This window comes from Protomyctophum parallelum (assembly GCF_964188405.1).
Source record: "Protomyctophum parallelum genome assembly, chromosome: 4".
Taxonomy (NCBI): domain Eukaryota; kingdom Metazoa; phylum Chordata; class Actinopteri; order Myctophiformes; family Myctophidae; genus Protomyctophum; species Protomyctophum parallelum.
Genome location: NC_139700.1, coordinates 23,931,606 through 23,956,962, shown reverse-complemented (window position 1 = coordinate 23,956,962; position 25,357 = coordinate 23,931,606). Strand labels below are relative to the sequence as shown.

Below are 25,357 nucleotides of genomic sequence, written 5' to 3'. Positions count from 1 at the left end.
GGCCCTCATCAAATCCTGTACACTCAAGACACTGCCAACGCTGCCACCCTTAGATCTCCATATATGGAGCTGACCTGTTCTGACATTCCATATGTTGATCTGACCTTATCAAACCCTGTACACTCAAGACATGCTGATCGATACAGTGCACGCGACCTCAGGCCTCTTACCGGTAAGTATTTTTTGTTGAATTACTGATGAAGTCAAGTTCAGTATGTATATCCATAACATAAGCAGCAGCAGACAATACACTAGTTCTTTCTTTCAATCATTTTAATATTATTATTTACTGTTATTATTATTTTCAAAATTATATTACATGATCATCTTCTTAATACATTAGTTTAAGCTCGTTACATGAAACTATACCTTCATATGCATATATCTGTATAATCAAAACATTATCGTGTATCTGTGTATCTGTGCGTATCTGTCAGATTGTGAAAATAATGATCAAAATAATATTAATAAAATGATTGAAATAAATAACTAGTGTATTGTTTGCTAGCATGGATGCTGCTTGCTTATGTTATGGATATACATACATTGTTGACTTTGTCATCGGTAATTCAACAAAAAATACTTATAACTATGCTATAACTATGCTTCCTGCTTCTCGTACAGTGAGGACGCTTCGTTTCGCCGCTCTCGCTTATGCTTGCATTCCTCAACTGATATCCCTGCTTTATTTTATTTTTTTATCTCTACAAGTGGAGCCTAGATACTTGTAAACCGATGGGAATGTTTTTGTTGTTTAGATAGAAGTTTCTGCCGACTTCAAAATACCCTTTTTGTCTCCACCAGGCCGAAGGCATGTGGGGAGAGTATGTTTTGCACTCCGTCCGTCCGTGTGTCCGTCCGTCCGTCCGTCCGTCCGTCCGTCCGTCCGTCCGTGTGTCCGTGAGCAGCTAATCTCGGCCACCGTTAACCCGGTCGATGCCACATCGCGTGATTTCCGTGAAATTGTGCACCCACATTCCCACTAGGCCGAGGACGAAATGCCACATGAACAATTTCAACTCAGACTCAAGGTGGCGCTATAACTGGCCGAAAAGTGTTTTTACCTCTAACTGCACGGATCTGTGGATAACTTTGTATGCCAACTCCCTAGAGGCCAAGGAAAAACCTTTGCCTGGAATGTTTCACATCTGCTCTTTATAGCGCCACCAGGAGGCCGACATATGTAAAACACATTTTCTATTATTACTCCTTCAGATTTTATCCAAATTTCACGCAAATCGGTATACACTATCTCCATAGTCATGTGATCAACACGGAGTGCCACCATTTCCCATCTTCCATCCTGATTGGCTAAGATTGGCTTCCAAAGCTCACACGATTCGTCCATTTCGAAAAAAGGCCACAAATCACAAACACAGTGTGCAATTTCCGTTAAATTATACACGCACATTTTCACTAGGCCGAGGACGACATGCCACAATTTTTCCCTCAAAATCAGCCTCACGGTGGCGCTATAACAGGCCAATTCCTGTTTTTAGCTATAACTGCATCGATCTGTATACAACTTATGTATGCACACATGGAAAAACATTGTACCTGCATCCCTCCAACACGAACCTCCGGCCCAAATCTTCCTCAACAGCCTGTTATAGCGCCACCATGAGGCCACAACCTGACCTGCCCTGGTGGAGACCTGTGCCGATTGGCCCTTTGTCTAGTTTTACCTTCTGTGACTGGGTACGTGGCACATAGCTAGCTATATAGCTAACTAGCTCTGGACACTTGGCAAATAGCCAGCCATGCCACCAACAATCTCTTCAGAGGACTTTCAGAAGCTGCTTCAAAAGATTGCATTGCTGGAAACGGAATTACACCTTTTAAGAGTGAATTTGGGAGTAAAACATGGGAAAGAAAATCACACGCAGAATAAGACATCCGTCTGGAATACTCTCGGCGCAATGCCAAAGGACACGAAAGGTCGTCAAGCTGTGAGTATCTCAACTACATCCACTGTGATCACTAACAGAGATAACATGAAACGACGGCTAAGTGGGAGGACTCGGAGCCCTGATAAGACCAGCTGGTCTTCGCTCCCAGCCCGACCCAAAACCACCCCCCTGCAGTGGAAAAGTGTGAAAAGCAATTCAAAACTCACACCTCCCCAAAGGGAAAATATGCGGCTGACCAACAGATTTAGCCCTCTGCTGAATGTTGCTGACTCTAATGGTCCATCAGATAACCGTGTTAACGCCACTCCGAGCAGGGTAGCTAATGGAGAGCAAATGATTGAATGTCTGATTGTCGGCGATCAGGCTGTAAAATATGTTAAAAGCAACAAAAAGAGAAAAGCTAAAGTACTATGCTTTCCCAATGACACTATCTCTGATATGGAGGACAGAATTGAAAAGATTGTTGATGCACACCCCATGGTAAAAACGCTGATACTGCACATCGGTGCACGTGATGCAGAAAAACTTCTACGGGCCATCGGCATGGAACAAGCTCCCTCTGTACCTTCGTCAGGCAGCCTCTGTAGACATTTTTAAAGCTCAGCTCAAGACCCACTTCTACAACATTGCCTTTAAGTGATCTTATATTTTTTGTTATTCATGTCCTCACTGTATTGCATTACTGCTTGTTTTTTAATGTCGTTGCCTTGCTTTTCTTTTATGCTTTGCTTTTATTTTATTCTCCATTGTTCTGTAAAGCACTTTGAGCTGCATTTGATGTCATGAAAGGTGCTATACAAATAAAGTTTTATTATTATTATTATTATTATTATTATAACACGCACAAATACATTGCAAAAAACAAACAGTGCTACAGGGCAGGTCTTGGCGCCTTATGAATAAGACAAACAGGTCCATAGACTTGGCTGCCACATGACCCATGTCTGGAATCATGCCAGACATGGAGAAAAACAAGGAAAAATCATGCCATTTCCTTTGAAAGACATTAATATACAAACTGTGTATTGAATCAATAGCCTTAACAATTACAGTAGTAGTAGTAGTAGTAGGCTACTAGCAGTACATATTTTGACTGTAACTCCAGTGACTCAAAATCGAGATGGGTTTGCATGTGCTGTCAACAAACCCACCAACTCTATGTCGCCCCCTACTGGTTACTGTATATAGAGGAAAACATAATAAGCCTATTACATAACACCCAGTAATACTGTGTATCACGGGAGAGCGTATCCTGCATATCGGAACAATAACACGGAATGGTTAATACAGTTTAGTCACGGTGCCAAGCCTAAATGCTGTTTATTTAAGTATATTGCATAGAACAAACTATATAGGCGAGTAACCTAGCCTATAACCAGTGGAGAACATTATGGGAACATTGTGTTCCCTTGAACATAATACTGATACAACTACAATTTTAGATGTATTGGTTGTGTATCGTAGCCACCTAAGTCTTGTTTATAGGCTATTTACTTCATACATGTTTGCTTAAGTTTAAAATTACATTTTTTCATTATTGTGAAAAAAGTCCAAAACTGTCGTAGTGTTATGTGTCAGTAGTGTGATGTTATCTAATATATATAATGTTATCTAATATCCAATATATATTATAGATAGATAGATAGATAGATAGATAGATAGATAGATAGATAGATAGATAGATAGATAGATAGATAGATAGATAGATAGATAGATAGATAGATAGATAGATAGATAGATAAATAGATTGTACTAGATTTGTACTCTCTCAGAGTTCAATATAAAGCGACCCGGGCCCCCTTCCTGTCCCATGCAGGCAGATGATGTAAATAATTGAGTGTTCCGCTGTTCCCTAAATGTTCTCTCTGTGTACAGAAGTACAGAAGCACTCCCCCCATCAGTCCTGTCTGTCATGCTGCATCCTTGGTACGTGCACAGCCACACTCTCCTCATGGCAACACTGTACACAAGTAGGCTGAGTTCAACCACTTTTACAGCGTAGGGGTTTGCGCGTCCTTTCGGGTTTAAATAACGTGCCATTCGCCACCAACGGCGAATGTTCCGTTGAAGTTCGCCTATTTAAGGCAAAGCGAGCATTGCCGTGCAGTCATTTGTCAACATAATCGCCAGGGTCAGGAAACCGATGACGTGAAAATGGTTCATTCCTAATGTAAGACGTGCGAAAATGAACGCGCCGCACCCCAACTATAACTCAACAACCCCACCAAACTCTTTGGCGGTGTTGTGCCCACCTCTTGCGTGTATCCATTGGACGGTTGTGTTTAGAGGGCGGGCTGCATTACTAGAGCAGGTCCGCTCATTAGTTCGACACCATGACAGTAACTGTACGATTTGCATAACCAGGTCAGGTTGCAGAAGCAGGAGAGTGGGCAGGGTTCTGGTAGTGCAAGTGGACTGAACTTCTCCGGCGGTAGCCCACTCTATTTCCAAAATGCACCTAACTTTAGCAATATAATGACATTGATTTTTAAGGAAAAAACAATTTCAGTGCCTGGACACACGATAGAGAGGCTCTTGTTCAAGAAATGATGTATTACCCCCCTGTAATAAATCTTCTAAGAGAAAACTTGGGACTGGTAAGTAGCTCCCTTTATGTGCCATAATTCTTTATTCTGTCCATAGGGGTCTGGTGAACAGATGCATGGTGCCTATGGATGCGGTACATTATATTTACTACATATCTAAGTAAAATAAAATAAAAATATATAAACCACTTGACAATTATTTTTTATTAATTGACCATATTGCAAGTTGCTCATGACTAGATGAGATTGAAGGCAATTGAATATCTCTTTGTAAATATGTCTGTACCGAAATTGTTATAATAGTAGGAATTGTATGACTGGTTGTAAAAGGCAATCCGAATGAGATTTCATATAGGCATTATTGGTTAAATGAAAGTATTGCAACTTTGCCAGTGTCATGCAGTGTTTGGCAAAAATTTGGCATAGTCTTAACCTCTATGATTCTTTAATAGACATGAATATTATATGCTATGAATTTAAACCGTCATAGCATTGGCTTGCGCTTGCGGTGTTATGGTTGATCTATAGTAGGCCTAGTTTTATTACAAATCCCTTGTGTGTTTACTCCACAGCTCGTTTGGTTGGAATTTCATCTAGAAATCTAAAAGCAGGTAAGCCACTGACTAACGCACATTGTGCCTATATCCAGTTCCACTGTGCGTGTGACAGCGGCTAACCTGTTTTTGGGGATACCCTCTGACATTTGCCCCATGGGAATGGCCCATTAGTCCAGACTGGTCCTAACTAGACAAGAAACCTGCATGCAAAAGAAATCACGACCCGCCTAGTGGTGGTGGTGTGTACTGTACATGTACTATTGTGTACTCTATGTACTGATGTGCATGTGCTGCTCTACATAGGACATAGCACAGGGCAAATGGCTTCTTATGATGTTGACCCCTAAAATGCTACCAAAATCATCTCATGAGTGTGTTTGTGTAATTTATTTGGTTAAAGTTAATCATCATAATCAGCATGTAATTTGTATCCTGCATATTCATACTGTATCTTTCCAATTCATATTATTTATTTTATTTTATTTAAGTATATCTAAAGTGACAAGTAAACTTTCTGCACAAATCAATTGTGGCTGCAGCTATCCTCTTTTCCAGTCTCTCCATGCAAAGCCTTTGCGTTGTTGTGTCTTTGAGGTTTATTGCCTGTGGAACGTTGTGTGTGACTCAACGTGACAGGGTTAAGTGCAGTATGTCAGACTCATTAACTGGTGGCTCATCACTCCATCATCAAATGTGGACGTGCAGAATGCACACTGTGGACGTGCAGTGTGCACACTGCACTTCCACATCAACAGAAACACACACGCACGCGCACACACGCGCGCACGCACGCGCACACACACACACACACACACACACACACACACACACACACACACACACACACACACACACACACACACTTCCATGAGTGATTATTACAGCCATGCAGTGTCACATTCTGAAAGACACACCCGTTATCTCAACAGTGTTTCATATTATCTTTGAAAACTGTGGACAAAAGTTCAGGTTATGGACCTTTTACCTCATATGTCGATTGCGATGCCGTCTCTAAAGTACATTTTGGGTATGCTTCACGTTGAGTGGTACTGCAAAAAATAATCCTATCAGCATGGTGTCCTGAAACCCTATTATAATCTGTTAATGTTCTGCTGTTTATGACAATGCTGTCCCTGTGGTTAGAATTGCCCCGGATTCAGTGTGTGCAAGAGGAACATCTGGACAGTGGCAAGATGTTTTGGATCCACTTCTCTTTACATCCCTGCCCTGAGTCACATGACCATGCATTGTATTCATCTCTCATCTCAATTCTGTGTGTGTGTGTGTGTGTGTGTGTGTGTGTGTGTGTGTGTGTGTGTGTGTGTGTGTGTGTGTGTGTGTGTGTGTGTGTGTGTGTGTGTGTGTGTGTGTGTGTGTGTGACGTGTGTGTGTGTGTGTGTGTGTGTGTGTGTGTGTGTGTGTGTGTGTGTGTGTGTGTGTGTGTGTGTGTGTGTGTGTACATTAGTCTTTGAGATTACAAGTGGTTATTATGGAGTCATTCCAGGGCATAGGCTTTTCCACACTGCAGGAACTCAAGGATTTGGAGCTTATCAGGCCAGACACCTCCAAATCTCATCTCCTTAATCTAATTCTACATAATTGATCTAATACCAAAACAGTCTGGCCCTCCCCCTGCTAAGTTGGCCGTCTCCAGTACAACTTGTGCTTTGAACTAAACTCACATCGAGGAATATATAAAGCACATAATTTATGAATTGAGAAAAATCACCAGCAACTTAAGTATTCGCAGGATAAAAAAGGAGCTTGACATGCATGTAGTTATACATAGAAAGGAAGAGGGGGAAAAAGCTATCAGTGCTTGGCTTGGGAAACTATCTGACAAGTACAGTATGAGCAGGACAGCATATTTATAGAACTCACCAGGGCTTGCGTCCTGTGTATCACGTTCACGTCACTCAGTCAAATGGCCAGAATGTTTACTCTCCGCTTGAGTAAACATTATAAGTAGGCGTGGAACCACAGGTGTGTGATTGTGAGTATTTTACCATCTTGTACTCAACAGCACAAACACATTTGGGTTGCAGCAACAGCAAAAAGACACAGTGCTGCTTTCTATTAGAGCCCGTCAGATCTTATAGTCTGAGGCCAATCCCAATTTTGGACAGTGCCAGATCAGGGTTTTTCAACACACGTGCGTGCGTGCATGCTCTGCATTCGCATACGTGTTAGGTATTCATGAATTGTCTAACCCTGTTATATTTAATTTCCTGTAGTTGTAATGTAATTTGAGTAGATTACCAGATAACGGGTGTGTCTTTCAGAATGTGACACCATGGCTGTAATAATCACTCATGGAAGTGTGTGTGTGTGTGTGTGTGTGTGTGTGTGTGTGTGTGTGTGTGTGTGTGTGTGTGTGTGTGTGTGTGTGTGTGTGTGTGTGTGTGTGTGTGTGTGTGGTGGGCGTGGACCACTGGTGGTCCGTGAAGTTATTGCATGTGGTCCCTGACCATGCATTTAGCAATCTGAGAACCCATCTGCAAATAAAGGAGAACAGTCTGTCTCGAGAGACCACGCATTTAGTAATGTAGCAAAGTGAAGATTTTGTATTTTCTTCCACGGAACAGTGCACTAAACGTTTGTGCACTGTTCTGTGGAAGTGCATCAATGTTTTAAATTAAATTAAAATTAAATTCCACAGAAAAGGGAGTTAGAATCTCAATAAGGGTAAGTGCAGCTTGCCTGATTGATTCATCATTATAAAATCATGTGTCATAAAATCATGTCATCAGTACTGTATATCAACGTGTACATCCCAGTAGCTACCCTCGATCAGACCCAGAAAGACCAGGGCCACACAATCCGTTGGAACCACTCCGGAACTACTATGCCAGGACTGAGAGGTACAATTCTGGCATGTGGAGGGACTATAGGCACTGTGGATTGCCTCCTGTCCGGGCCCCTCCTACGTCTCACCAGGTCCACTCCTGCTCTCACCAGGAGTACAGCGAGGACCTGTGCGTTGCACCAGACTCCCAGCACCAGACACTTCATTCAGGAGTGGTGGATTCTTGAGCCGCATTGGTTCTGCAGGCTCCAACTGGGCAACGGTAGTACTGCAGGCTCCACTTGCGGCTCGAATGGCCCTGCTAAAGTCCTCATTAAAGGTTTTTGGGCTTCCTCCTCACGGAGGCTGCAGGCTGGGGCACTAACCCATAGTGCTCCCATTCCGGCTGTCACCCGTCTCTCCGGTGGTCACCAGACTATACCTGGTTGTCTATTCCTATGAGTCACTATAAATATATATATATAGTGTATATATATATATATATATATATATATATATATGTATATATGTATATATGTATATGTATATGTATGTATATATATATATATATATATATGGGCTTGATATAATTTGTTGCACATAGTATTGTGCAATGAATGAAATCAAGCCCTTAACAGCCATGATTTAATTTCAATCTTTTTATTAGCTATTCATTCAAATACTGTATTATTTAATCATATTTTAAAACATTTTCCCACGGACCATCTGCAGGCCTATTATACCATGGTATATATAGACATGGGATGCATTGCATAGCAAGTCTTACGAAAGCACAAAATCGTAGCCCATAAATATCCCATCCCAACACTGGTCTCCAGGTCTATTCTTAGTCAGTAGTGAAATACAAAAAACATATGAATTACACATTGTAACCACTTTGGCTCTTAGTCAGGGTGGTGGTCCCTGGTTCACAATCAGATGAAAACCCCTGCCCTAGAGCTAGACCATCGATTACCAATGTTTTGACCGATAATATTTAGAGGATGATTATTATGATAAATAAAACTCTGGTCTTCAGAGACCAGACGGCCAGTACAGTAGCAGTGGGTGTGGTTTTCTGGTTCCACTGATTTCTTTCTTCCCATAGAGATTTACAAAAATATATCATTTTAAGTCTAGAATCAAACCATCCAGGAGACTGGTGAATCATGCCTGTAAAACATTTGATTATGTGATTTATTTTAATTGAAACCACTAAACAAAGGTTATTTATTAAATGTAGACAGTATCATATAATTAAATATTATTATTTTTCTTTTCACAGAATCAAAGGTTGTATGGTTGGTCATGAATCACCAGGATCCTGGATGTCTTGCCTTGATGTTAGGCTTAGAATAATTACATTTTTGTGAATCTCTATTGGAAAAAAGAATGGCCGATTTTTCAGGGAAACCAGAAAACCACACTCACTGCTATAGGTTTCTGGTCGGCCATCTTGAGAGCTCCCACATCAAGAGCAGCTGGCACTGCCACTGGGCCATATACAGTAGACTACTTAGTAGGTGCTGTGCTGTTGCATCGTCTAAAACAGTGGCACCTTACCATGCCAGCGTGTCTGCCTCATTTACTTCTGCACTCAAGGATGCACTTACTAACATTTCCTATCAGCCACGCCACGTGTGAGTACTGCCCTTGACATGGTCATAAATGACCAGACCACTCTATAGGGCTCACTAGGCCTGACTTGTACTTGTTTTTGTGGGCCGGTGTTGCCCTTGAGGATAAGTCAGGCAATGAGGGCAGAGCATACATTTTTCAGTACCAATAATATCTTCATTTCATAGACCTTTCCTTTGTGGAACTGACATTCGCTAGAAAGTGTGTATGCAACCGCACATTAGGAGTGAATGCTTATCGCACATTAAACCATCAAGGATATAATGGGATGGTAGTACCAGGAAAACACAAATACGCCACAATGTTTTATCTAAAACACAATGAACATGTTTTTATTTTATTTAAATACACAGACAAAAGTAATAATTGCTCTAGGTAAAAGTTTTCCTAAATTATTTTGTACATTTCATACATATATTTTGCATTGTGTACAGTAGCAAAATGTTGTAAATATATCTGTCTTAGGTAGGCTATATACAGTACAATATAGAATGGTAGTATATATATATGACAACAATAGTTACAGAGACAGGGGATAAAATATGAGGTGATGATGACAGAACAGTGAACAAGTTCCCTTGGCCCTGCGGTCCATGTTTTACCTCCATGACGACTCTCTGGATGTCAAGACTGCAAGACACACAAAAATAAGTGGGGGGTGATGATCCCTTTGTTTGGTTCGATTTGGAAAACAATGTTCTGGGTAGAGAGATATGACAGGAAGACACATCTGGGAACATGAGGATACTGCCTAGTTTATGCTCAGGGCTTAAAGCCAAAAACAATCCCAAGATTGAAAATATTTTTTTGCAAATCTGCACTGATCTCATTAAATGACCCCTATGAAATCCTCAGGACTGAAATCCGTCCCCAGGACTGAGAACTTTAAGCCCTGTATGCTCCATTGAAGGATGGTGTCACGCACCAAAAATACCTGATCTACTAGCCTGAAAGAGCCCTATGCTTTCCTATAGGCATAGAAGGGCGGAAAAAAACTAGTGCTGGAAACCGACGTCGACTTCCTATTGGTTCACCAACCTACGAGCACGCCTCCCCTCCCCCCGCTCCCCTCCTTCTCCCCTTACCTCCCCAGTAGAACACGAAATAGAAGGTTCACTCCTACTCCTATGCCACCTTTCCTGATTGGCTCGCCCAGGCATTTTTTTCTCCTTTAAAAACTAAACGCCTGCGGTTTCTGAGGCTACTGATCTACAAGCTTGCAACATGCCGTGGATGCAACGCGTTGTAACCTTGTAGATAGACTATTTTTAACATGCGACACCGTCATACGACAAAGTATAAATTGTGCTTGCTAGGACAATGTCCCAGATCATTGACACTAGATCAGATATTAGGTACAACTGCTGTTGCTATCGACAATGATAGCTCAGTGTTTTGGGACAATGTTCATTTTAAAGCATGCTTCTACAATCAAAGGATTCAAAGGATTGACAGGTCTGCAGACTCCAGAGTCAGGAGTGGTTTAACCATCCCACCCTCCTCCTCCAAATCGCAAAGAAACACCACACAGAAAACAGGAAGGAGGGAACACAGTCACACACATCGCCCTTTGGCCTGTCTGTATGATAAGAGGAACTTGATTAAAGGGATACATGCTGCACTAAGTTTTATGTTAGCAGTGTTTTAGATTGTCTGTGATGAATATCGGGAGCAATGTAAGCATTGCTTATTCATTAGATGTCTGATTATGTAAATTAACTATGACATTAAACATACAGTACATTAATGACAGGCCAAAGGTCAGGTGTGGCAATTAACTGAGTACCAAGGGTATCCATTCAAATTGAGGAACCGAAAAAATAAACACCTCAACCAATCATGGCCCTGTTCTAATACTTAAAATGTCCCCCATCAATATGGAAATGGCCGAGAACGGGCAAGAACAGTTGTTTGTAAAATCTAGAGATACTTCCATACGGACATATACCTTAATCTGCAAGACATTGCACGGTACATTTATTGTATTGGTAAGTTTAATTGAGTTTCTCAAGCAACACAACTCTTTCACAATCTTTTAATGCTTCAGAGAATCTGAATCTGCCTCGCAAAAGTTGTGAGAGAAGGTACGTGTCATCTGTCATTTCCGTTCTTTAAAATATATTTTTTGAATTTCCATTTCTGCTAAGCAGCAATAAATAAGGTAGGCTTCGACTAATTTGAGTTACAGTACGACTTTTTTACACGACTGCAAAGGCAAAACGGAACTGTTTTTAGGCGGAAGCATTTTAAATGTTAACAGTCTGTCTCGAGAAACACTTATCTGTATTTAAACAAGGGCCATGACTTCAAACAGGAAGGGAATGGGACAGTGCAATACATTTTGCAGAGCCCTGTCGACCATATTCACACAGCATGGTTGGCAGCATGGACGTCAGAGCAAAATGGCCGACCATGTGAATATGGTCTCGGAAAGGCTCTTGCTCTTTGGAAGTCAAGCATCACCAAAGTACAAGGCAGTGTATAGATATATACCTCCATCCATGTAAATAATATCCACACATAAAAAGGCAAACTTAAATGACACTGGTCTCCTTTGTTTTTTTTTCTTCTTTTTTACGTCACAACATAAAAAAGAACACACTACAGTCTGAATGTCTGTTGTAGCCATTCTCCAATGTTAAGTGTGAACATGGTATTACAGTGTGTGTTTTACTCTTTATGCAGTTAAAGCTGTCCTGAGGGTGGGAAGGTCACCCTGTGTCACTGAGAGCACTGAAGGAGGAGCTTCCGGCTGCATGGAAGTAAAGCCAGAGCAGCTAGATGTTAGTCCACAGTTACACTGGGCAATGCTGTGTTCACACGGACAGATTCAATAGATTCAAAGATACAGTGTGTTTGTATCTTTGTATCTGAAGTTGAAACCAGCTCAACCTTTTTGTAGCTGGTGTATCTTTTGCAGCAGCTACAAATGTCGGATGTACAGGATTTTTGTATCTTCATCTCGCTGGCTTCCTTTGAAAATGAATGGTAGACTGTAACTGTGCATCTGCCCATGTGAACACAGCTTAAGTCAGCGAGAGAGAGAGCTACACTGTGAAATCCTCAGTGTCAATTAAAAGGTGCTGTAAGTAATATTGATATATTTGTTAAAAAACCTAAAGCTCAATTATTGCTATTAGTATACAGCTATTACTCAGTAACATTTGTCTTTTCCTCTCTCCAGCTGTTTAATAAACAGATACAGAATATAAAATGTCAGACGAGACATGAATTTCACCCAATCAGAAGAGAAATTTCATTTATCAGCAATCAATTCCACTTGTTTATCCAGTACCATGTAAATTCTCTCTTCTGATTTAATTGGTATTGTGACGTGAAATTGCATTTTCCGTTCACTAAAAGGTAAAAGATATAGAGACAAAAATCGAGTCTAACACTCATTTTAACACAATATCACTTACACCACCTTTAACGAGTTAGAAATGGATACATTTTAACAGTTTAACACTGAACGATTTGACTGTGTAGACTGTAGACTGAAAGGAAGGACATGAATAAAAGTTGTATAATGAAACTATCAAAGCATACACTACAGGTTAGTGAGACGAGGAGGACGCAGAGAGGAAGAGGCGCTCTACACCAGACTAGATAATGTGTGAAAGGGAACAAGCAACTGGAAATCAGCTGAAGGAGAAGTAGGAAAAGGTCCATCAGGGAGGTGACAGCCAATACGGGTAAAGCGTAGAGGAAAGCAGGACCCCTACCTAGTACCCACCCACATACGGAAACCTCCACCATCCAACCAGAGCTGATGGCGGCGTATACCATAAAGGAAGCACCCAATCAAGTCAGGGATGAGGGGCAGAAGGACATGGGGGTGCTTTAGGGTGGAGAGCTGGGAGAGAGGGTTGGGGGGGTGGGGGTCTCACACATACACACCCTCGGGATTAAGACTGGACACCAGAGGGTTCTGCAGGTTGCGTGGATGTCCCAGGAACTGTTTGGCGGTGGGACGAGGCGGCGACTCTGTCGAAACGAAACCGAGGCCTGGAAAGTGAAGAGAAAGGTGGCTGTTAGTTTCACTGTTCACCTGTCTATTTGTACACTAAGTCAATGGTTCTCAACCTGTGGAACCGAGTCATACAAAATGGGGGGTCCTATGATTATTTTGGGGTCCACGGCCTGAAAAGGTTGAGAACCACTGTGCTAAGTGATCCTGTTATCCACACCTCCGTTCCTGTATCCCTCATGCAGCAGGTGTGCCAGCTCCAGCTGATCCAGCTGCTCGTGAAGGTCCGTGCGTGAGTTTGTGTGCGCCGTTGGCAGGACGCCCGCCTGCTGAATGAACTGCTGCAGGTTACACTGCCTCAGCTCCTTGTTCAGGTCTTCCAACTCCTCCTGCTTGGCCTGGGGGAGCGGGGCGGGCAGAGACAAGAGAGAAGCAAAAATGCAGTCAGCACATGTAAATTAAATCACCCTTCAGCTGTATTTTATGGCACCGTTTCCCAAACAGTGGGTCGGGGCCCATTTGTGGGTCACGGTCACGGACCGATTTCTACTGGGTCACGACTCGTCGAGACCCGTAGCAAAGTGCTTGTAGATCTGCTATTTTCACTAGTTTGGAAAAGCATAATGTCTCTTTTGGGTCCCGACGTGAAAAGTTTAGGAACCACTGTTTTATGGGGCCATCATTGAAGCTGCACTCAATTTGTTTGTTTTTTGGCCACAAGGTGGCAGCACGTCCACATCACAGAGGGGCTGGTAAAAACAACTGACCTCATCATAAGACATCATCAGAGCAATCACCACTAGACAGTAAATCAGCCAAGTTCCTGAATGATCATCTGCAGCCTTCTGACTCAACTAGAATCCCAACGCCTGGGGCATAGCTGCCAGGGAAGGACACAGCAATGGACATGTGTCTGCTGATCTTAAAAGCTTTGTTTGTTATTAAAAAAAAAGATGCTTTGATTATTGAGAATACAGGGTACAGGGTGAATCCACGTCATCAAGGCACACAGCCATCGCCCTCACACCTATTCTTTTAACCACTTAAACCCACATGCTTAGTTGACCGGACTCTCCCATGGCTCTAGCCTCTCTACTTGATCCACAATGTTCTTTCTCTTCGTCACATGAACATAGCCAATATACAAGCTCAGAACGTGGCACTACTCAAGGCGATGTGAGCTTGTGCATCTGTGATTTATTTTCTCCTAATGTTTGCCACCCCACAGAATAGGGACGCTAGATTTCACGTGGTTACGCTTGATGTGCAGAGGCCAGTCAATCGATCTGATGGACTAACTAACCATTTGCGCATATATAGTCAATGTGTCTGCTCAGTGCAGAGGAGCCACAGCAGTCTGCCACAGTGCCAACCCCCCCCCCCCCCCCTTGCCACTGGCCATAGTCTGTTTGCTTGTAATTAATGCTGGATAGATAGAGGCAGCGTACTGAGACAGTTCACACCTGCAGGCTGCTCCATTAGTCTAATGACAGAAGGACTGTGCTCATCAACACTAACGCTCTATAACTGGCAGGCATGCCACGACTCATCATCACATCAGCCGACTGTCAGACAACCCTCGATACTAAAAGAACAATGCATGGGGTTTTATTACGCCAACAGTGTTGATATGCCACGAAAAGAAAACAGAAAGCCCAACAGATGCCTCGTTTTATAAGGTTAGGATTCAAAACATTCACAATGCAAGGCCTAACATAATAACACAAACTAAATGCGTGAATCAGGATATATAAGTGCATAATAATTGTATCCGGCTGCTGCCTCCTTTCTACCTATCATTAGATGGGTCTTTGAGATTTAATCAAGTGTCAAATCCAGTAACACAACCATTACTTGGACTCCAGCGAGTTGGGCATGGGATGCAATGGTCTTACAATGCTGGCGGCACTTACTAATGAATAGTGACAAATGCACTTAGCCCATATAATAACTAAACTAAACTAAAACTAAAAGAAAAAAACTTTCAGGAATATTGGTGGAAAACACTTCAATCACACTGCCTATTTCCTTTGCGACACACCGTTCAAAACAACACCATATATCAGATATAATGTCCTTCAATCATCAGGGAGGAACTAGTCTATCTGAGCTCCATAAAGTGGATGGATTCAAGTGTCAGGTTTCATGAGGATTATGAGGAAGCTTGAGTTTCATTTTGAACTGGGTCAGGCTTTTATTCCAAGGACACAATACAAAACAATCACATCTGACCACACAACCACCTAAAGTAAACACATAAATCTGTGGGCTGGCTAATCAACAAAAGAAAATACTATTGAAATACAACACCTTTATTTGATTTTTTCATACAGTATGCAAGAGTACAAGGATATGTAGATACTGTCACTGTAATATAAACACCATTAGTAACCACGTGTTCTGAGCTCGCAGAATAGATCATACCCACCAAACCAGTTCAACTAGACACTTAAAGGTGTCTTCCAATAGAGAACATTCACACAAGGTAGGATCTGAGTATACAATTTCATTCATGTGCTCATAATAACATGAATAAATATTAATGTATTTTGCAAATCATCATTTTGCAAAGGTAATAGGTTGAGATGAATGTCCTTATACTGCAGTGCACAGCAAAATCCTGAGCGTTAATTCAACCCTCAAATATACTGTCTTCACTCTTCACTATTTAAGCAGCGTTAACGTTTCGGTCGGTCAGGCCTTCATCAGACCTTCAACATGCCTGATGATGGTCTGACAGACTGAAATGTTGCTGCTTAAATACAATTCTGTAAGTGAAGACAGTGTGTGGGATTCCAGTCTTTTCCTACTCTTCCAGTTCATTTATCCAACGCACCTGACCCCCGTAGGTGTGCATAAGGACGTTTTTCTTCTAAACCTCAAAGTATAAAAAATGGACCATTAATTTAACTTTCAGTGTTAAATTATGTGATAAGTGCATAAGTGTCTGCTATGTTATGCAGGTAGGAGAGGGACGTGAGGGGTTGGCAACATCGACCTAGAGCCCTTTTTCCGCAACGGAGACCTCTCTCCTTACCTGCAGCAGAGTCTCAGCCTTCCCCAGTGCTATGTCATTCTGTTTTAGCCGCTCCGTCAGCTCCACCCCGTGCTCCACTTGGCTCTGCAGCTCCACCTTCACGGCGTCCAGGCACTCCTCGGGTGCCACTCCGTTGACATGCCCTGCCTGGGGCCCCCCGCCCGCCGCTTGGCTCTCCCGCTGGATCTCTTGCTCCAGCTGAGCGGAGCGCACCGAGAAGTCGTGGAGCCGCCGACCACAGTCGTCCATCTTGCCGTGGAGCTCCCCCAGCCTCCTTCGCATCCCTCGCTCCCGATCCACCTCTGCTCGCATCTCCTCTTCCCAGTACTGCTCGTGGGCCAGTTCTCCTTGGTTCCTCCGCAACGCCAGCTCCAGGGCGTCCAGCTCCTCCTGAACGTGGGTCTCAGAGACCGGGGAAGGGCAAGGGGATGGTGAGGGCCGCTCCCAGGCATGAGACTCCCTCTCTAAAGTTTCGAGTTGGACCTCGATGGCCCTCAGTCTCTCTTGCTGCTGGAGAACCTGTCGGAAGACCTCCTCTTTGGACGGGCCTGCGGGAGGCGAAGGAGACGGCGATGGAGATGGCACATGCGAGGACACAGGACTGGGCGAGAGAGAGGGCGAGTGTGAATGCGAGGGGGAAGCTCTCTGCTCCGGCGAGTCTCGGGGAGACCGTCTGAGCTGTTTGGCTTTGGTTCTCGGGGAGGTGGAGGGTCCGAGGTTGAAAGTGAGGGACTTCTTGGGCTGGCTGCGTTTGGATGGATCCGATTCAGGATGCCTGGGCAGGGGGAGAGGTGTCGCTCTGTCTTGTTTGGATCCCGGCCCGTCACTGCTGCTGGGCCCTGTGCGGCGCAGGAAGAACTGGACCTCACTGCCGTGCTGGCCTAGCTTAGCCAGAGACTCCAGAGGCCTGTCTGTGGCCAGGAGCTGCCTCTCCGTGTCTCGGAGACGCTGGATCAGGACATAACGCCCTGTCTGACCTAAGACAGAGAATAGAGAGAAATAAATCACACCTGTGTGAAGTGAGGGGCGCTCTTATCATCGTACATCATCATGCATCATCTCATACTGGCATCACAATGCCTGTTGCCACACATCTACATCATATTATTTGGCGTACATTTGACCTAATTTCTCCTTTCATTGTCAATGGCAAATATGAGACGTGTGGGGACAAGATGACATACATTTTCCCTTCATTGTCAATGGCATTTAATGTTTGTGTTGCGGACCTTTTGTGGGGACAAAAGCTATAGGATGGGCTAGCGCCCCTCAAAATAGAATGACTCAGTTTTTATGCCGTTCAGACTATGAAAGTGTCCACTAAGGTCATCAGTACGGTCACTAATAGAGAAGTAGCAAAATAAATATGTAGTCCAGGCGCTTTTCAAGCACCTGGCATAAAAGGTTATCCTAAAGAGAAAACTGTGGAAAAACATCAATCATTAATGTCAAGAATAAGAAGAAGAATATGGTAAAGTTCAGTGAAGTCTATTTCAGTGTCTCCACGTCTTTTCTTTACTAATTCCTCTAATGAAGCCGCAATTACTTCTACACCAGCCTGGATGATTGAGAAAATGACAGGATTATTACGGTGATGCCAGTAGCCCTCACTCCCTAACCACTGAGAATAGGATGAGTCTGTTATGTTACATAAGACAAAATATTAAAAAAGAAAGTACGGGGGAAAAAAGCTCAAATAAAGGTTTCCACAAGGGCCCTGAAACAAGGACAAACCCTCCCTGATGACTTGGCAGGCTGCTCACTCAGGGAAGGAGGAAAGTGCTAAATGTGGAGTCGGGCTGTTGAATACAGCGGCAGTGTGTATGGCTTCAGCTCTGCCTGAGGACATAGGGTTGAAACCATGGCGCCGGTCCAAAACGGACCCCTAGACGCTTCTGACGGAGCACTTTATTTAGGCCACAGTGGAGTTTCAGTTTGAGACGGGAAAACGCAAAACAGAAAGCTACCTTGAAGGCCTGCATCAAGTGTTCATTACATTTTAGAGTCTAGAGTCTTTTGAATAACAGAAAATGTAGTTTTAGTCCTATTTATTCATCTGAAGTCATCGTCTAAATATCAAAATCTTAGTCAACAAAATGAACGGCTGCACCAAGCTTTCATCATTATTCCTCGTAGGATGCAAGGGATCAGGATGCAAGGGATGCAACAGAATTATTTCAGAGCAGGAAGTGGGCTTGAGATACTGACCGATGGCCTGCGCAAGAGCAATGACTACATCCTGGCAGGAGGTCTCCTCCGACAGGCCGCACACCACCCGCACCACTCCGTCCACCCACACTTTGAGCTCCATCTGGGACCAGGCCGGGCGGGGTGAGGGGCAGACAGGCTTCAGATAAGATCCACTCCGTTCAATTTGGCGTGACTCAGCTCAGCACTGCATGACAGGGGCACTGTGGAACACATAGAAACAAGACATCGAAAGGTCAGAGATGGATGGATGCTCTTCATGATGAATCCAAAAGATCCAGCTTCACAGACACACACAGATCGTCATCAGAACAGGACTTGTCTGGTGTGAAGAAACAAAAGCAGGTACCACTTTGGTGGCAGGGATTCCCTAGCATGGCATGGCCAAACTAATATCACTGCATAGATATGATCTATTAATATTATTATTATTATAATATAATAATCTCCCGAGGGATGTTTTCACAAGAAAAAGAAAAGCCTGGGCAAACGAGCCACGTGTCCTGGTCTAGGAGTGGGAGTGATTAGTGAACTACAGTGCAGAGTTTGGTGACGTCAGTGTTCTCCGCTGTTTTCTATGGGGAGAGAGGTGGTGAACCAATCTGGCCCTCTAGACCAGACATCACACTGGCTGGGCCACTGTGAGCCACCCGGCCCTCTAGACCAGACATCACACTGGCTGGGCCACTGTGAGCCACCCGGCCCTCTAGACCAGACATCACACTGGCTGGGCCACCCGGCCTTCTAGACCAGACATCACACTGGCTGGGCCACCCAGCCTTCTAGACCAGACATCACGTGGGTTTACCCAGGCTAGGGCCACCCGGCCTTCTAGACCAGACATCACACTGGCTGGGCCACCCGGCCTTCTAGACCAGACATCACACTGGCTGGGCCACCCGGCCTTCTAGACCAGACATCACACTTCCTGGGCCACCCGGCCTTCTAGACCAGACATCACACTGGCTGGGCCACCCGGCCTTCTAGACCAGACATCACACTGGCTGGGCCACCCGGCCTTCTAGACCAGACATCACACTTCCTGGGCCACCCGGCCTTCTAGACCAGACATCACACTGGCTGGGCCACCCGGCCTTCTAGACCAGACATCACACTTCCTGGGCCACCCGGCCCTCTAGACCAGACATCACACTTCCTGGGCCACCCGGCCTTCTAGACCAGACATCACACTGGCTGGGCCACCCGGCCTTCTAGACCAGACATCACACTTCCTGGGCCACCCGGCCCTCTAGACCAGACATCACACTTCCTGGGCCACCCGGCCTTCTAGACCAGACATCACACTTCCTGGGCCACCCGGCCTTCTAGACCAGACATCACACTTCCTGGGCCACCCGGCCTTCTAGACCAGACATCACACTTCCTGGGCCACCCGGCCTTCTAGACCAGACATCACACTTCCTGGGCCACCCGGCCTTCTAGACCAGACATCACACTTCCTGGGCCACTGTGGGCCCGGCTAGGGATTCCCAAACTGTAGTGGTGAGGCTACCCCCTCCTCCGGGTGAACAAACTGCCTCTAGGGGGTGCATGTGTGACATTAATAATGTAATGGTGTTGCTGGCATTATAATTTACAATATATATTATCAACACATTTCTCTGAACTTTGACCTTTCACCAAATACCTCAGTAGGTCAGTTCACTTATTCCTTTCAAACCATGAGAGAATAATTAATGTAATATTAAGGTAATATTCTCTTATCACTGGTAAACATAGTCATATGGGAACATTTTACTGCATCAAATTGGAGAAATCTCACTTCACAATCACCTGTAATGTACAGTACAGTTTGTAATGTAGATATGGAAAGAATTGTATGGATCACATGGCAATTAAGCCTAGCCACAAAACTACATTTATCTAGCTTTCACACAGAACATGGTGTGAGTTTAGCCCTGTGTCTCACACACACACACACACACACACACACACACACACACACACACACACACACACACACACACACACACACACACACACACACACACACACACACACACACACACACACACACACACACACACACACACACACACACACACACACACACACGTCATTATACCCATCCAGATAGCAGTGGCCAACAGTCAACAATGTCAAGCTGTCATGACTTTTACATTTTAAGACCTTTTTAATGCCTCAAAAACTTGCTTTACTGCATCAAAAGTAATCAACAAACTATACTAAAAAAACTGGTCAAACATTGACCAAATTGTCAATAAGAAAGAGGCAATATTTGTGGAGGCGTTGTGAGCTTGTAGATCGGCTAATTTCACAATATTTAACTGTGGAACCGATTCAAACTAAATGTAATGCCTCAACTCCTACATTCCAAGTGCTTGTCAGGGTGCCCAGTATAAATATGATTATTTTGGGGGATCACGGCCTGAAAAGGTTGAGAACCACTGATCCAGATGAACGCCTCAAGGGAAGAGATTTAGTTAGAGATTCCTGGTGGTTTGTTAGGAGCCCTGGTGGTGTCTTGATGTGGACCTGGGAGTAGAAATGCCAATCTCTAACCCAATTAAACACTCCACTGCCCTCCTTCAAAGCCGTTATGATAGCTTACTGCCGAAGGGAACAGACAGAGAGAAGCCGGATAGCAGCTTGAGCAGATCTGTATTTAGGGATAGGATTTGTGTACGTGTAACTGTGCTGTGTGTACGCGGAAAGAAAGAGAGACAGAGATAGAGAGAGAAGTATACAGTATGTGTCTCTGGTTGTGTACACTGAGAGAGAAAAGTGTGTGTGTGTGTGTGTGTGTGTGTGTGTGTGTGTGTGTGTGTGTGTGTGTGTGCGTGCGTGCATGCGTGCATGCGTGTGTGGGGCATGCATACATGAACATGAGTTTGCATACATTACTTTCAATTGGTATCAGATTAAGTTTTGGTCCTGGCGAGAGGAATCAAAGAGCAGCACAGCAGGCAGCTGAGCACATGTCTGGACAGCAGGTTGAAGCTCTTTTTTAGGCCAGATGAACATTGTTACGACCGCTCCCCTGTACTTTCATGACCAAGCCTTTTAAACTATGGCAATAATGTACCTCTGCACATGTAAGTGAGCTGTCTCAGGCAGCAGTAGTGGACTATATCTACAGACCATGGTGATCTGAACAAACATAACTTTGCAGCCCGTGAGTAAGAACAAAACAACAACTTGAAGCAGTCGGACAGATGGCGCACTCTCTTTCCATCTCTCTCCCGTTGCTTCTCAAAGGGAGGCGTTCTGATGCTAAACCCTGCCATTATGTTCCCTTCATTCAGAGCCGGCCTCTCCGTGCTCCGCCGGCTGTCTATAGGGGAGCTGCCTCGGAGGAATGCACTGACTTCATTTGCCGACCGGAACAATTTCTCGCCTTTCTCAACAAAATGCTCCCCCCCCCCCCCCCCCCCCCCCCCGCCTGCCCCGCTCTCACCCGGCTGTGTGCACCTCCCCCTCTGCCCTGTTGCAGCTGACCCGACCACCCCCCTATCACCATTACTCATCTGCTATTTAGACGCCAAACATGAACTCTGCTGGGAGGCTATCTAATGTGGCAACAACGTTGAGGAGAAACGGCAGGACGGGACAGGAGACTCAAACTAAGGGGGATTTGGGGGGCGGGGGGGTCCACAAGATATGACAGACGCCGGTAATAAAGAGGATGGATGATCACATTGTAGAGAAATTCCATGGTCTGATGATTCAGCCAAGGAGATTCAATCTAAAAAAAATAGGAGGGACCACGGCACAGAATGGGAGTGCTCATCAAACGCAGGAACACAGGAGGTATTTCGACACTGTGGAGTGTGGAGTTGACGAGTCACCCCCCCCTACCCCCTCCAGACTGTACAAAGTGTGCTTGCTGCCTTGCTGTTATTGCAGTAGATCATTTGCCCGAAGTACCAGACACGGAAATGCACACGTGCACAGTCAGTGCACACACACAGTGTGCCCAGGCTGTGTAAGTAAATAGCTAACGGTTATATTGACTAAATACTTTAACGTGAGGCACCTGTCCAGAGAGGTGAGCGTGGGGCAGGGTTGAACGGAGCTTTGAATGAAAGCAGGCCTTTTATAACGCAAGCCCAGTATCACTCAGACCTTGTGTGGTGGAATGCAGTGTTACACCCTGTGTGAGAAGATGGGCACACAGGGGATGAGACAACGCTCTCCTTTGTATGCTGTAGTAGCACCTTCACACACGCACGCACGCACGCACACACACACACACACACACACACACACACACACACACACACACACACACACACACACACACACACACACACAGTCACACGCAGTCGCGCACACACATTAAAATCACATATGCTTAACCAAACCCATTTCATTCACCTTCATGCATCAACATAATAACCTTACAAGAACAAACAAAGACTGAGAGACTGCATGCATGCATGTTGAACTCTTGACTTCTTCTCTCTGTCTCTTTTGCTGCATGTGCAAAAACATACCCCCCCTCCCCTCCCCCCCCAACTCGCCATCTAGTTGGCCTAGAGCCAACTTGCATGCAAACATGAATACAGATCTATCTGTCTAGCCTCGTGCTTTTCAACTGCACACAAGGACTGTCATCAGTTTGGAGCCCAAATATTAGGGATGCGCGATATCATCGGTAGCATAATCGGAATAGGCCATATCGGCCATAAAAATACCATATCGGTATCGGATTGGTCTCAAAATAATCCCGATTATTTTAATCAGTTGTGAAAACAGACACTTGGTAAAGAGTATAGACTTTATTAACAGACTTTGGGCCAAGATGCCCCTAGGGCCTAGGCTTTTTTTTCCATCGTGGTCCTCTGCATAATATCGGAATCGGTATCGGCTGACCCTGTAAATAATCAGAGATCGGATAACGGTCATAATTTCATAATCGTGAACTCCTACCAAATATATATAGTTGAATTCCCCTCAGTTCACCATCATGGACAGGGTAAAAAATTACCTCAGCTCAACATCATCCAATATCACCTAAATTCAAGGTGTAAAGCTTCAGTTAAAGTCAGTATTTTAAAGCCAAAGAATCCAGAATGTTTAGTGGAAAGCAAAGCTCAGCGCAAAAGTGAAAAGTCATCACGCTGTTGTCATCTTGTCATGGGCGCTCGGCACACGCACGCACACACGCACGCACGCACACATTCTTACAATTGCGACACATTAAGACTGCCAGTCTCCCATGATGCTGGGTTCACGTACATCCTGGCCGGTGAAATGTGATCAACTGTCCTAACAGGAAACAAACAGGCCTGGAGGAGCTCTCAGGTTGCTGCGTATTCTCACTGTCATTACAGGCATAACAGTGAGACGCAGACATCCGCTTCACCCGCAGAGTCCCATGTCACTTCACACAGTAATGTAATGTACTGTCAAGTACTCACATTCTTTACTTATAAATAAAAGTATCAATATACTGCAATGCAGAAATACTCTGTTACAAGTAAAAGTCAAGAATAAAAAATTTACTTGAGTAAAAGTACAAAAGTATTGGCATCAAAATGTACTTAAAGTACCAAAAGTAGAAAGTACTCACAAATGGCCGAAATGTATACAGTAGGGCTGAAGTGGATAATGTATGTTTTGTAATAATCTAATCTAATCTAATCTACAAAGTAAACTATAGTCACTATTTCTGATGAATTGAAAATGGTGGCCTGTTGTAAACAAGTGTAATGCTTAATCATGGTGCCGTCCACAGTAACAGTTTTTGTATTGACCTGTTCAACATACTGTGAATACGAATTTAAATTAATTAATCAATCAATCAATCAATCACTACGTTTTCAGTAGTAAAAGGAGTCAAAGGAGTAAAAGTACAATATTTGCTTCCAAGATGTAGTGGAGTAGATGTAAAAGTACTGGAAATTGGAAATACTCAAGTAAAGTACAAATACCTCAAAATTGTACTTATACAGTACTAGTAGTAAATGAACTTTCCACCACCGTATACCGTATGTACAGTAGGCCACACAGAGGCTTCCTGGGTTATTGTTCCATCATTCTGTTGATTGGAGGGGGGGGGGGGACACACATTAAATAGGCATGTCAAAGAGAACATAAAAAACAGGATGTCTATAGACGTCTATAGATGTCTATAGTGGCAACATAAAAAATAAAATAAAACGGAATGTCTAATATCCACCGCGGTGGCTGAGACCAGAGCCATTGAGTAATGGTTGAGACGAAGCAGGGAAAGATACATATCGCCAGTCTTACCCAATACCAAATCTTTCTGTTTTATGAACACAAGGCTGCTGTATTTTATACCTCATACTAAGCATTTAAAGTATGAGGTATAAAGTACACTGGCGTTATGTATCTTTCACTGCTTCGTCTCAACCATTACTCAATGGCTCTGGTCTCAGCCACCGCGGTGGATATTAGACATTCCGTTTTATTTTATTTTTTATGTTGCCACTACTGTTGGAGCAGCCATAAACTACACAGGTTCATCTCGATGTTCTGGGCATCTTTGTAATGTTAGTTTTAGTAAAAAAGCAGGTAAAGGAGTAAAGTTTGAGGCAAACTAACATCAGTCACTCTGCTGTTCAGTTCACTGTAGTGGAAGAGGTGCGCCTGGTGAGGGTTTTATCCCCGCAGCTACGTCGAGTCCGCCTACAGGAAATACGTAGGCTGCGACCATGAGACCAGCTACGGAATCGGTCTATAGGCCTATGCACAT

The 25,357-nt window shown here is 44.0% G+C and overlaps 1 protein-coding gene across 3 annotated transcripts in view; it reads right to left on the bottom strand.

Annotated features, from left to right (window-relative positions):
• Positions 1-9,778: 9,778 nt before the first annotated feature.
• The window catches only part of rassf7a (Ras association domain family member 7a), a 46,795-nt gene continuing 31,216 nt past the window's right edge, over positions 9,779-25,357 (bottom strand). For all 3 annotated transcript variants that reach the window (XM_083763094.1, XM_083763095.1, XM_083763096.1), the window contains exons 2-6: positions 18,652-18,854; positions 16,444-17,420; positions 13,627-13,804; positions 13,337-13,444; positions 9,779-10,066 (exon numbers count right to left, since the gene is read on the bottom strand). In XM_083763094.1, coding sequence (XP_083619220.1) covers positions 10,035-10,066; positions 13,337-13,444; positions 13,627-13,804; positions 16,444-17,420; positions 18,652-18,754 — 1,398 coding nt within the window. In that variant the 5' untranslated portion in view covers positions 18,755-18,854 and the 3' untranslated portion in view covers positions 9,779-10,034. The remainder of the gene's footprint in view (positions 10,067-13,336; positions 13,445-13,626; positions 13,805-16,443; positions 17,421-18,651; positions 18,855-25,357) is intronic.